We start from the raw sequence: 12,893 nt of genomic DNA, 5'->3' as shown, positions 1-12,893 counted from the left end.
TTTGATAGCGTGTTTTAATTGTTGCACAGTGCTTTATTTTAATAGCAATTGACATAAAACTTACAAACTTTACTTACGTACTAAACTATATTAGTGGTATGCAAAAAGGAGTGTATCGACTTCTTATGTAACCTGTCCTGCCAGTGACCTACACTCCCTCTTCTTCCATCAGGAGCCTCGCGTTGTGAAGGAATTCGTCTTTAACACACTCACTGTGCTCTTTATAGTGTCCACTTAGTGTGGTCTGGGAGTACTTTGTTGAGATTGAGATTTTACTCCAAACTGAAAACGGGTGGTGAACAATTGCGCAATCGAAGCCCTAAAAGATGCAATTAACGCCTTTGTTGTCCTACAGTGTAGGATGGGCGCGTAAAACCTCTCCAGAAAATACCTTTTAACGTATGGCGTTATTTTTGTGCCACTATTCTGAGCGCACGTAAAAAAAAAATGCAGGTGCAAGTGTTGCATTTTGAGGAGAAATTTATTTTGAGCGAAGAAAAGCTGAATTTGAGTGAACAAAATTCATTGCTGCATGCAAAAAATGTATATCCGTGTTTGCTATTATCCATATACACACGCACAATAGCAGCCCCTCTCGCTCAGTTTTTGTATTTGCGCTCGCAATGTGTCGCTCACGCTCTCAACATTTCTGCCCGTGCACGCTCAACTCGTTCTGTACACCGTTATATTTGTGCCACAAAACCAGCCAATCACAGACTTGGATGCAAAAAAATCTGATTGGCTGTTTTTGTCTCCAATCAGCTCGAAAGGACGAAATGCAATATCCCAGAATCCATTTCGTCCAAAGCTCAAACGAGGCAGTGGCGGAGGAACACAGAGTGGCGGAGTTTGAAATATTACTCTTTCTGGGACACAAAATAAACTTTTAAGATATTTTCATGTTAGAATGTAGCTGTGTGAACTTCAAATATCTGCTCGATTTATCAAGACATCACATATTTGCATAAGTGCTCTAACGTTTTCGGAGATGCCTGTTACCCACCAGCTGACCGAATACCTGGACTGGCCATTGGGCATTTACCCGGCATTTGCCCGGTGGGCCAATGGTGATTTTTCATTTTTATGTTAGTTTGTTTGTTTTTGTAATGGTATAAACAATGAAAGGTGGTGGATTAGCCAGCTGGTAATAATCAACTATGGGCTGGACCAATTACAATACATCCGTATTGAGGGGAAAAGACTTCAGCGAGAATAAAAAAGACACAAAGCTGGAGTTATTCTGTGTCTTAGCTGCCTCTTCTCTCCTCATTCTCCCTCCCTCTCCTGTTGCTACTTCAATCATGAAACTGATCAATGATCAGCTGATCGTCTCTTGTTTGTTTATCTCCCACTTTGCGCCAGAAACAGGAAACCAGCGGATGTTGCGCTAAACAACAACAGCAGCACGTTCAAAATTGATCAGCTGTTGTTAGAATTTATTTAAAATTAATTTCTAGTATCAGCTGATGTTTGCTGGAGCCACAGCTGTAAAGCTGGAAACATGAAGGTGATACAAATCATACATATATACCAACAAAACAGTACATCACTGTCACAACAGCGTTTGTTTTCGTTCAAAGGCTTTATGGTTTTTCCAATAATACCTGGTGGTGTAGTCGGTGATTTTTTTGTCAGTTCAGCCTTATATATTATGTTTAACCCGAGTTCCCACCCGGTCAGCTGGTGGGTAACAGGCATCTCCGAAAACGTTGGAGCACTTATGCAAATATGTGATGTCTTGATAAATCGAGCAGATATTTGAAGTTCACACAGCTACATTCTAACATGAAAATATCTTAAAAGTTTATTTTGTGTCCCAGAAAGAGTAATATTTCAAACTCCGCCACTCTGTGTTCCTCCGCCACTGCCTCGTTTGAGCTTTGGACGAAATGGATTCTGGGATATTGCATTTCGTCCTTTCGAGCTGATTGGAGACAAAAACAGCCAATCAGATTTTTTTGCATCCAAGTCTGTGATTGGCTGGTTTTGTGGCACAAATATAACGGTGTACAGAAAGAGTTGAGCGTGCACGGGCAGAAATGTTGAGAGCGTGAGCGACACATTGCGAGCGCAAATACAAAAACTGAGCGAGAGGGGCTGCTATTGTGCGTGTGTATATGGATAATAGCAAACACGGATATACATTTTTTGCATGCAGCAATAAATTTTGTTCACTCAAATTCAGCTTTTCTTCGCTCAAAATAAATTTCTCCTCAAAATACAACACTTGCACCTGCAAACCTTTTTTACGTGCGCTCAGAATAGTGGCACAAAAATAACGCCATATTAACCCACCCTGTCAAAACCGGCCTGGGTTATGTTTAACTGGGGCACAGAGGAATGGAGTTTTGCTTCCACTCAGGTTGCAGTTCTCGCTGTCGGACACTTGGTGCTGCTGCTTGGGAAGCAGCTGTGTAGCAAACGAGGGGGGCGGCCACGGCGGTGCGACGTGGAAAGGCAGAACAGCATTCTGGTGTTGTCTGATGGTAGAGATTAAACTCCAGCGACCCAATGAGAACGCACACCGTCCCGGATCTCAGTAGGAGCTAACGCTGAAATGAAAGCAAAGGGGCGAACCGGGTAAATACTTGTGTTAGGAAGAAGTCGTCGCCATGGACGGAGGGCTGATTATTACATTTATATCTGTGGCGATGTTTGTAGGCTCCTTTCTCCTCGGATTCATCCCACTGTTGTTCAGACCGTCTGAGGTAAGTGATTTCCCACAGTCTTTGTTTATAGCAGACTGTCTGGATCTACTTCATCTTGTCTTATTTGTCGTGCCTTCATAATGTGCAAGGCTGTTGTTTTGGAAACTTGCTGAACAACTAGAACTTGTGAGGGGAATCTCAGTCATCTGCTGAAATCACGTGTCTTAACCCTAGAAAAGCCTGCAGTTCGTTTCCATCCTGGGGGCAGGTCTGCTGTGTGGGACAGCGCTGGCCATCACCATCCCGGAGGGAGTGGGTTTGCTGGAAGACTCGTGGAAAGGTGAGCAGGAAAGCTCAAACATGCACATGACAACGAAGCAGAATGGTTGCTGTGCAAGCTTTGTGTTTATGTGGGTGTGCTAACCCACCAAATTTGCATGTGTTTGATTGTAGCCTCCAGATGATTGATGAGGCAGGTGGGAGATGAAAAAGCTGCTCTCTGTAAAAACAACAAAAACAAGCTCATCAAAAGCTCTTTCTGTTCTTCATCTTCCTTCTCCAGCGTCATCCTCTGATGTGTCATCCGGTCTAAATTCCAGTAAAGAAAATGGGACCGTGGCAGAGAGAGGCCCACCTCGGTTCCTCATTGGGGTGGCTTTGACGCTCGGGTTCACCTTCATGTTTGTCGTCGATCAGATAGGAAGCTACCTTTCCACACGCGGCAAGTTATCAGAACTCTCACGCCAGCTTTACATTGCAGAGTGTTGCCTCCACAGATTTGTTAACCACCTCAGCGTGTGCGATGTCTAATTTCAGACCAGACGACTTGTTTGTCCAACAGCGTCCACTTCACAGCCACGTTGGGCCTGGTTATTCACGCTGCAGGTACGTGACACAGCCAAACCTCTCCTCTGCATATTTCTTCTCTTGCTTTTGCTTGAGACGCACTGTTTCACTGGCTTCGAGGTCACAGGGGTGGAAAGTTTATAAGGAAACGTTCCTTATGCCCCCGTGTGACTCAGCATGTGATTCTGCAGCACAGCCTGCAGGATCTAACTTTACAGTTATTTAAACAGGGACAACCAAGCTTGACAGCAGTCACAAATCAAACAACAATCATCCATGATGCAGATCTTAAAGACCGGAGACCTATACAAATCCACATAAAAGAAGTAGCTGTACCATAGAGTAATAATCTCTTTGTTTGCTTTTAGCTGATGGATTTGCTCTGGGTGCTGCTGTGGCTACAGGTCAAGTGACAGTACAAGTTGTAGTGTTTTTTGCTGTGATTCTGCACAAGGTGAGAGAACGGCTCATTGAAATGAACAGATGTCTGGGTGACGAGCACGATGCCATTGACCGTCTTTCCCGTCTCCTGTTTAGGCGCCCGCCGCTTTTGGCTTGGTCTCCTTTCTGATGCACGGAGGCCTCGAGAAGAAGTTCATTCAGGGACACTTACTGGCCTTTTCAGCTGCAGCGCCTATAGTTGCTATTGCCACTTACTTCATATTATATGCAGTAAGAAAGCACAATCTGACTGTCGTGTCTGCTTGAAAGGAGATGCATTAAATCCCAGTGACTAGACGGTTGCTGGGTCTGAGTTATTTAACTTGATGTGTGCTGTGTCTGCAGTCTGGAAGCTCATCTGAGAATCAGCTCAGTGCAACGGGAGTGGGAATGCTCTTCTCAGCGGGGACGTTTCTCTATGTGGCCACGGTGCATGTTCTCCCTGAGATCAGCAGCAGCAGGACTGATGAGCTGCCCTTGGACTCCGAGCAGCAGTCTGGAGCCGAAGCCCACCAGCAGACACACTTGGGGCTCCTGGAGAGCCTCACCCTCATCATCGGTGTGGGGCTTCCGATGTTGCTGGCCCTCGGACTGCACGATGACTAAAAGAAAACATGAGGGCAATTTATTTTAAAAGGGGGTGAAAGGAAAACTCTGAGCACCTGTACTGTATGCCACAATGATCAGAGGACAAAATAGGCTTTGACAGAGTCTACCTTGGTCCTCTTATTTCAGTGTAACTTGGATTTGTGTCAGGCTATTGTTTGGGTGTCAAAAAGCTTTCCGGGAGGTGATAAAGAATCGGGTAACTAATAGTTTCATAGCTGAATTGAGTTTCCATTCAGAGGAAGCAGAACCAGTTCTCATTTGTTGCCACGGTCCGCTGAAGGCATGTTGAGGTATTAAATATCCTGAAAGGTGAATAGATTTACAGGAACAACCAAATAATTCGATACTCTCTCACCTAGAAAATAAGGTCTCTAGGGCGTACACTTTATATTATTATATTTTACGGCTAAGAGTTTGAAAATATGGCCGGATTTTCAGATTATAAATGTGCAATAATACAAACTACAAAGTTTTTTTTATAATGTTGTTTGTCTGAGTTGGTTTATGGTGGGGATCGTGTTGAGTGAGAGGCAGCCTGGACAGGTTACCGTCTGTCTGCTATCACAGAGGCGCGGGCCAACTGTTCGCACTCACAGCTGCAGCTAACGCTAATTTAGAATCATCTCTCTGACTGAGCATTCATGCTTGTGCAGTGTGGAATAAGGCTGGGACAAAACCAGGGACACGCGGAGAACATCCAAACACAGAAAAGGGGCAAAGGTTTGAACCTCTCAATGTGAAGTGATAATAACTGCAGCCAAATGAGAAGACCAACCGGTAAACTGGTCCAGCAACTCTCATGTTAGGTGATACGTTAGACGGAGACGGGTTCCTGGCAGCAGGTGAGGTACGTATCAAGAACTATCAAGCAGATTCTGGAGGTTACAGATGTTTTATTGACTCACTGCCAGTTAGAGCAATTTTTACCTTTACTTTCCTTCTTTCAGCTCCTTTAGTGTGTGCAACATGTGAAATATTGAAACACGTGAAATGTCTTCTGGTTTTATAATGGCTTATTTATTTACTTTATACTTGATTCTTTTTTGTTTTCGTCACACAACGCTGTACATTGCTGCATCGACTGACCTAAAGCTTGTTTACTTATGTTTAACGTGTGGAGCAGAATTCCCCTTTTAACAGCTACACTAAATATCTTGAGATTGAATTTTAATTTCATAGTTTTTGTATTGTAAACCAAAGTTAAGATATTTTACACTTAAATTTGTCCTTTATTCATTAAGCTCTAAACACAGTTCATGTATGAACCCATATGAAAACACATGCACAGGTTAGAGACCAATTAGGTTTGCATAAATGTAACCCATCTGCTCTACAAACCTTTGGAAGTGACCACAGAAGACATGACAAAGGAGTATTAGCCAAAAGGAAGGTTTTTGGGTTTATAAATGACAGGCCACCAAATACCCTGATTCAACCGAGGACTTGGATTTTAACTACTTTAAAAAAAACTTTGTCTTCAAGAATGCCTTAAATCACTGTCTGTGGTTGATGCTGTCTAGTGTTGCTTATTAAATTTTTGTTTGTCTGATAAATATTGATGACTCCTGTTTCCTCCTACTGGTGGAAAATTCCACTCTGACCCTCGGTGGAAGCTTGCCATTGGTGGAACACCACTAGAATAAAATCCAGTGTTTTTATGAACTCCCTGATCAGGGCTCATTTGCTGGAGTTTTTTTTTTTTTTTTAATAAGTTGAACACCATGCCATGAGAATAAAGATTTCTTTACTATTGCCTGAAAAGAGAGTTCCTTGGAGTTCTTTGATGATTTGTCCTACATGTGACCCCAATTTGAATACAGGAAGTGCTCCCGTTTACAGTTCATGTAATTATTAAAAATGTGGCACACATGATCACGCTGCTAATGGTGAAATCAAACATCTGTTATGGCCTAGCATTAAAGTGATACAGCGTTGTTCTGTTTGAATCTTGCACGTAATAAAAATCTTCAAGTGGTATAAAGATTTTATAACACACAGTAGTCAGACTAACAGGAAAACAGGCAACACCGTGGTCTAGCAAACATTAACTCTTGCCTCGTGTCCTCATAGCTCATTCAGAGCATTGCAGTAGGACTGCACTTTGATTCCTTTCCAACCTCTGCAGACTATCCCCTCCCCTCTTATTTGCAGTCTACTAACAGCTAAACGCTCTAGCCATCAATCTTTAAGTGCCAGATGGTTATATTTGTTGTCACTAGTTGAATGTGGGTTGCATATAATGTGTTGCTACACAATCAATCTCATCTCAGGCTTAAGAACTAGCCAGGGGTCAAATATAAATGAATACACTGCTGTGAAGTACTGAACACAAATGGTTGAGGAAACAATGGTGCCTGTAAAGTTTACCCTGACAGGAGGTCACTCAGAGGTCTTGCTGATCTAAGCAGTTAACCTCAACTAAATAAAATGAAATGAAACCGTTTGGAAGTCTTTGAAACTGTAACCCAGCTACTGCACTCTATCAAATAAAAAGTTGACTTTTTGGATTATTAAAATCACCAAATGTTCATGTGTCTGTCATTACAATGGCCAAAAATGATTTTTAAGAACAGCTCTGATATGATGTTCAAGGGCCCTTGCATCTCGGGGACCATTTATAATGAATTTAAATTCATTTACATTCAAAGTGCAGAGAACAGTGATGTCTCAGTATTTCTGCAAGTCTCTGGAGCTATTATTTGACTGCAGATCCTTTTCTAAGCAGCTCTGGGTGAGTGTACAGGTGCAAAACAGAGTCTGAATAGAGTTCACAGATTCATGCGGTTTAAAGACGCAGTCAGCTGAGCCTCAAGCGCCATCTGATCAAAGGTCCGGCTGTGCGTCTGCTGCCTCACTCTCTCCCTCATGTGAAAGGAGGCCCGAGCCAGCCTCTGTGCCTCCTCCTGTATCTGCTCTCGCTGCCTTCTCAGCTGCTCCCTCTTCTGCTCCTTTGTGGAAATGCGGCTCTCTCTGACTCTCCTCGCCGCCTCCTCCTCTCTCTGTAGTTCCTCTCTGAGCCTCTGGTGGCAGAGCTGCCTGTGTTTGTTGTTCTGCCGGGTTTTCTGAGCTCTGCGTCTGTGCTGCGCTGAGGCGTGCAGGGCGGCTCTCTCCATGCGTCTCTGGCTCAGCTGGACCAGGATCTGCTTGTGTGTGAGCTGCTGGACGCTCTGCAGCTCGGCCCTCAGCTGCACTCTTTGACTCATCTCCTCCTCCCGGGCAGCCCGCTCCCGAAGCTCTTCGAGTCGTGCCTCTACAGACTTGGCACGCCTTTGGCAGGAGCGCTGCAACTTCTTCTCCAGTGTGCTCCTCCTCTGCGCCTCCTCTTCCTCCCCCTGCAGCTCAACCTGGTGTTTCAGCAAGATGTGTCTCAGCAGCTCTTTATGGTTTTCCTCCTGCAGCCTCTTCCGCTCCTCCTTCTCCTTCAGCATCTTGCTCCTCAGGACCTTCTCCTCCTTCTCCGCTGCCACCTGTCTCTCCCTCTCTCGCTCCCTCTTCCCCGCCTCCTCCTTCTCGGTCAGCAGCTTCTCCTGGTAGCGTTTGCGCTCTTCCGCCTCCTCCTGTGTACTCTCCATCTTTGCCCTGCGGTACACTTCCACCTCCTCTTTTAGCCTTCTCCATCGGTCTTCTTGCAGCAGCACCTCCTGCTTAAGCTGTTCTGCTTTCTCTTTTTCTCGATGCTCCCTCAGCCTCCTGCGGGCCTCCAGCTCCTCGTTCCAGCGTTTCATACTCCGTTTCAGCTTCTTCCTCCTCTTTTTTTCTGCCTGAACTTGCTGGGCCTCCTCCTGCCTGCGGGCCTCCTGTCGCTCCCATTCCTCCTGCTGGTTGAGCTTCAAACGAGCCTGTTCCTCCTCATGCTTCACCAGCATCAGAGCAGCTATCTTCTGGTCTCTCTCCGATACTGTGACACACATCTGCTTTTGGATGCTCTTGGTGAGCCTCTTCAGCTTCTTCTCGGTAGCTGGGGAGTGTATGAGGTCTCCCAGGTTGAAGCTGCACAATGTGCTCCTCTCTGGATCCCTTTTACTAGGAGCAGAGCAGGAGGACCTGCTAACAGCCTTCTCTTCAGAGCAGAGATCTGCATAGGGCATTTCTGTTGAGCGCTCTTCCAGTCTGGTGTCAGGCAACACCTCCAAGCCCGAGGCTTTACTGCTGCATGGCCGCCTGTCCCCGGCCGCCTGGATAATCCTCCGCCGTTCCTGGCCGCACTTTTGTAAAGTCTTCAGCCTCTCCTTTTCATAAGATTCATGCATGACTCTCATTGTCTCAAACGGCGTGTCCTGTTGCTCAGCAATGAAGTCGTTTAGAGATTTAATTAAAAGCTGAACCGGTTTTACACCCAGCCGAGCGCAAGACTCAAGCGAGCGAGAGTTCGTTAAGACGTGTCGGTTGCTCTCTGCTCCGGGAGAGTCGAAGTTGTTCAGGTCCAACTTAAGCACAGGGGAGCTGCACCTCAGCTCCTCCATCCTAAAACTAAAAAGCTAAATTAATGGATGCCAGATACGGAGGTCCTGAGGCTCACAGGTGCTACACCGAGCAGCGCTTCCGCACGGTCTGCAGCACAGAGAGGTCAGCAGGGGATTAGCTACTTCCTCGCGGACAAATAACAGTCGGTATTTCATTAACCGTCTTTACCTCAACTGTGAGCAATGACAGGCCGAATAATAAACAAAAAAACCCAACTTTATTTAAGCAGACGGGAACGTGTTAAATAAACGCTTGCAGTCAAGCATGGATTTAAAAAAGGGTCAGTCTGTTGAGGTTTACAGGGATTTATTTATGCACAGCTCACTTAGGATCCCACCAGAGCGTTTCATTCAGGTTTACTTTCCCTGGATCACTGCAACGTCTTGATTTTTTTTTTCTTTTCCAGTCTCACTGTCTGCTTCAGCCAAGCTTTAGCTGCTGCCACAAACTAAAATCACCACCATGTTTATCAAAAGAGAAAGCTTTTAAAATGCTAAACTATATATAACTGGGACTCGGATGCGTGGCTCATGGGCTTTTGAATTTGCTGTTGCTGTTTGCTTTTGATGAGTTTAAATGATTATATATCCCTGGTCGCTGTATGTATGACAATGCAGTTTATCTGCAAAATAACAAGTAAGGAAAGCTCAAATAATTAGTATGGAGTGAAAAGAACAATTTTTTCAACAAAATACAGCCAAAACTGAAAATAGCATGACCTAGACCTACTTAGATCAAGTAGAAATACATTAGAGCTATTCAAGTTACATGCCTGCTGTTCATGCGCTCATCCAGCAGTGCTGGGTTGGGTAAGATTCGATTTTGAACTTTTTATTGTCTTTATACATGTTGACTTATTTAGTTTTTAATTTTTTATTTGTGAGTTGTAACCTGGACTTTTTGATTTTGAAGAATATAGGAGATTTTTATATTCTGTGGTAAATACACCACAGTTTGAATAAACATCCCAGAAGGCATTTTGGATTGGGTGCTGTCATAAAATACTAATTTCCCCCTGAGCAAAAGGTTATCCTTAACAAGACTCATTCTTTCTAGTTTGCCAGGTAGGTGCCACTTCCTCTTTGTTCTGCGTTCACATACCAAGCTATAAATGTGTGCGCCTGTCTTATTTTATTGAATCTCTAGCAGACTACCCATTGTTATATTATTCACCTGCATTTTGGTTTTTAATAATGACATGTAATGCTGCATTAGCTAAAAGCATTTCATGGACTCTTGTGCATTAAAAAAAAAAAAAAGTAAAAACATCCCAATAATTAATTAATTACATATCTTTAAAAAAAAACACATTTGTATGGGGTAGACTGGGGTTGGTTGTCACACTTTTTACCGTTACATGAAGTTGCAGAAGTTCCCAGGATCTTTTAAAAGACAACCAGTCTATTAGCAGATTTTCCCAACAGATAACCTGAGCAATAGTAAGCAGGTCAGTGTAAATATGTAAGAGAAAACCAAATGATGAACTCCATTTTTAAAACATAAAAAGTCCACTTAAAAACCAGAGAATCTGCAAGGACCTACCCAATCTGCAATCAATACAAGAGAGACTGATGCTTTTCCTTGAAAATTTATTCAAAAAGCAAACAACACAGGCTGGTCGGTATAAAGCGCTAATGCTACCGAGTCATGTGCAAAGTGTTAAGTCCAATCATTGAGACACATATTTTACTACAAGAGCAGTAAATGTAGGTCAGAGTAAAGAGAAACATCACAATCTTAACCATCTCCATTTTTTTAATTTTTAACTCACTTTTTATATAAATAAAATACATTTATTTAAACATGTATCTGTGCAAACTTGTAAGTAATTTCAAACAGAATTTCTATTATTACGTGACCCCACCCAGGGGGCTACAGCCGACACTTTGGGTACTTCAGCTACAATAAAAAAAGACACAAAGCTGGAGTTATTCTGTGTCTTTGCTGCACAGCTGCCTCTTCTTCTCTCGTTCTCCCTCTCCTGCTGCTACTTCAATCATGAAACTGATCAATGATCAGCTGATCGGCGTTTCTGCCACAAGTCCCGTCTCTCTTGCTTGTTTATCTCCCGCTTTGCGCCAGAAAGAGGAAACTAGCAGAGGTCGTGTTAAACAGCAGAAGCGCCTTTAAACTTGATAAGCTGTTGTTAGAATTTATTTAATATCACTTTCTAGTATCAGCTGATGTTTGTTGGAGCCACAGCTGTAAAAGCTGCTGGTCATGATATCGGTTTGGTTATCTGGTGAGAGGGAAACATGAAGATGAAACCAGGAGATGTCCTTACTGAATCATCAGCGCTGAACAGGTGATGGAGAAACAGGTTTACCTTTTAGGTGACATGAATGGGTTGAAGGAAAGCCATGAACTGTTTCTGAGAGACAACTTACACCTTTTCTATGTAGCTGACAGCTGGTAACTGTGCAGGGGCGGGTCTAGCAAAGATTTGCCATGGGGCCAGGTAGAGCATTAACAGGGAGAGGGGGGCACAAAGAAATACTTTTCTTTCTTATTCTCATTTAAAATTTCTAGCTTTCAACAAATAATTATTTGAATCTTACAACCAAAGTTTTCATCTGATGTCAAATTTATAGAAATCCATTATTGTACATAGTAAGTTTTTTTCAGGGTCCCAACATAATTTCTTCAGAAGAAAGTACTGTACATGATGCCAGTATTTTCCCACATTTTCTAGATACTGTACTAGTACTTTGTGTAAAATGCCATCGAAAAGTCAGTTAAGTTTTATTCTTTCTCACCTGTCTTTCTGTCTCCTTTCACTTTTAAAAGGTTGCCATGTTAGAAAAAATATTTTGCCCTGCCATGCTGTTTATTGATGTGGTAAATAAATAGTTTATGAAAATATCACTAAATCTGTCATTTATTATTTTTAATATTCAGTAATGGTCATGTCTCACCTCTAGTCTTCTCTGTCTTAATTTCAGGTTTCCACCATATGTTGTAGATAGTTCAGGAAGTTAACTCAACCAAGCAGTCTTTGGGTTTCGGCTAAGTACTGTTTAGAATACCAGAATAGGGAGGATGGTGTAGGTTTAAGTTTATTAGATTGATACATATGTACCAACAAGACAGTGTACATCACTGTCACAACGACGTTTGTTTTCATTCAAAGGCTTTATGGTTTTTCCTATAATACCTGGTGGGCCGGTCTCTAGTCAAAATGCCCGGGCTGATTTTTTGTCCCAGTCCAGCCCTGCCCATCAGTATTCTTCATTCTGCTGTGCCACATTTTACACACTGACCAAGAAAGGACGTAAGCTCTTCATGGTGACCCCAGAAATTTTAATGTATCACTTTCTAGCATACGGCTGACACTGCTCGACATCTTGCAGTGCAGTATAAGAGTCCCGCCACAAGGAGACACTAAAGGCTTTCAAACCAACAGTTTCTGCTTCCAAAGCGGCGCCAACCGTTAATAGTCGACATTGGTTGCACACAGATGTTTTGCTTTGGCACGAGCTCGAACAATTGAGTTGAATTACACGAGTTATTCATATTCAATAAACCTGTGAAATTTGTGTTGATAAAATATGATTGAAACATGTTTTGGTGAAGTAATTTGAGCTCTTGGAATATTTTAATCCTTCACAATTTTCACACTTTATTCCAACACTATTCAGTGACAAACAAACAAAACACTACATTTTCTGAAATATTTGTGGGGTTTTTCTTGTTTGTTTTTATACTACTTGAAAACTAAAGTGACCCTCCAATGTGATGACAGTGCCAGCAGTGGCCCACAGCTCATTTAACGCTTTCTCCTAATTGACTCATAACAGTCTCTCATATGTATGAACTATGTAGGCTATCTCTATTTTGAAACAATGAGTGGGCAATGACAGCATCTCCTCATTGTGTACTTTACTG

At 43.0% G+C, this 12,893-nt stretch overlaps 2 protein-coding genes across 2 annotated transcripts; one reads left to right on the top strand and one right to left on the bottom strand.

The window, feature by feature from the left end:
* Positions 1–2,133: 2,133 nt before the first annotated feature.
* On the top strand, positions 2,134–6,305 carry LOC147316411 (zinc transporter ZIP9-like). Its single transcript, XM_086259909.1, has 7 exons — positions 2,134–2,708; positions 2,883–2,988; positions 3,211–3,369; positions 3,465–3,533; positions 3,863–3,948; positions 4,032–4,166; positions 4,281–6,305. The coding sequence occupies exons 1-7, from the start codon at positions 2,613–2,615 to the stop codon at positions 4,539–4,541; spliced, it is 912 nt and encodes a 303-aa protein (XP_086116035.1). The 5' UTR covers positions 2,134–2,612; the 3' UTR covers positions 4,542–6,305.
* On the bottom strand, positions 4,529–9,103 carry LOC147316410 (uncharacterized). The gene has a single exon (XM_086259908.1). The coding sequence runs from the start codon at positions 9,005–9,007 to the stop codon at positions 7,313–7,315; it is 1,695 nt and encodes a 564-aa protein (XP_086116034.1). The 5' UTR covers positions 9,008–9,103; the 3' UTR covers positions 4,529–7,312.
* Between the last annotated feature and the right edge of the window lie 3,790 nt (positions 9,104–12,893).

Source organism: Aulonocara sp. 'chitande type north' Nkhata Bay, linkage group LG13 (genome assembly GCF_057382095.1).
Source record: "Aulonocara sp. 'chitande type north' Nkhata Bay isolate Kocher_YH1m ecotype deep benthic linkage group LG13, A_spYH_male_GT1.1, whole genome shotgun sequence".
Classification (NCBI taxonomy): Eukaryota; Metazoa; Chordata; class Actinopteri; order Cichliformes; family Cichlidae; genus Aulonocara; species Aulonocara sp. 'chitande type north' Nkhata Bay.
The sequence above is the reverse complement of the archived record's forward strand: the minus strand, read 5'-3'. Positions and strand labels throughout refer to the sequence as shown.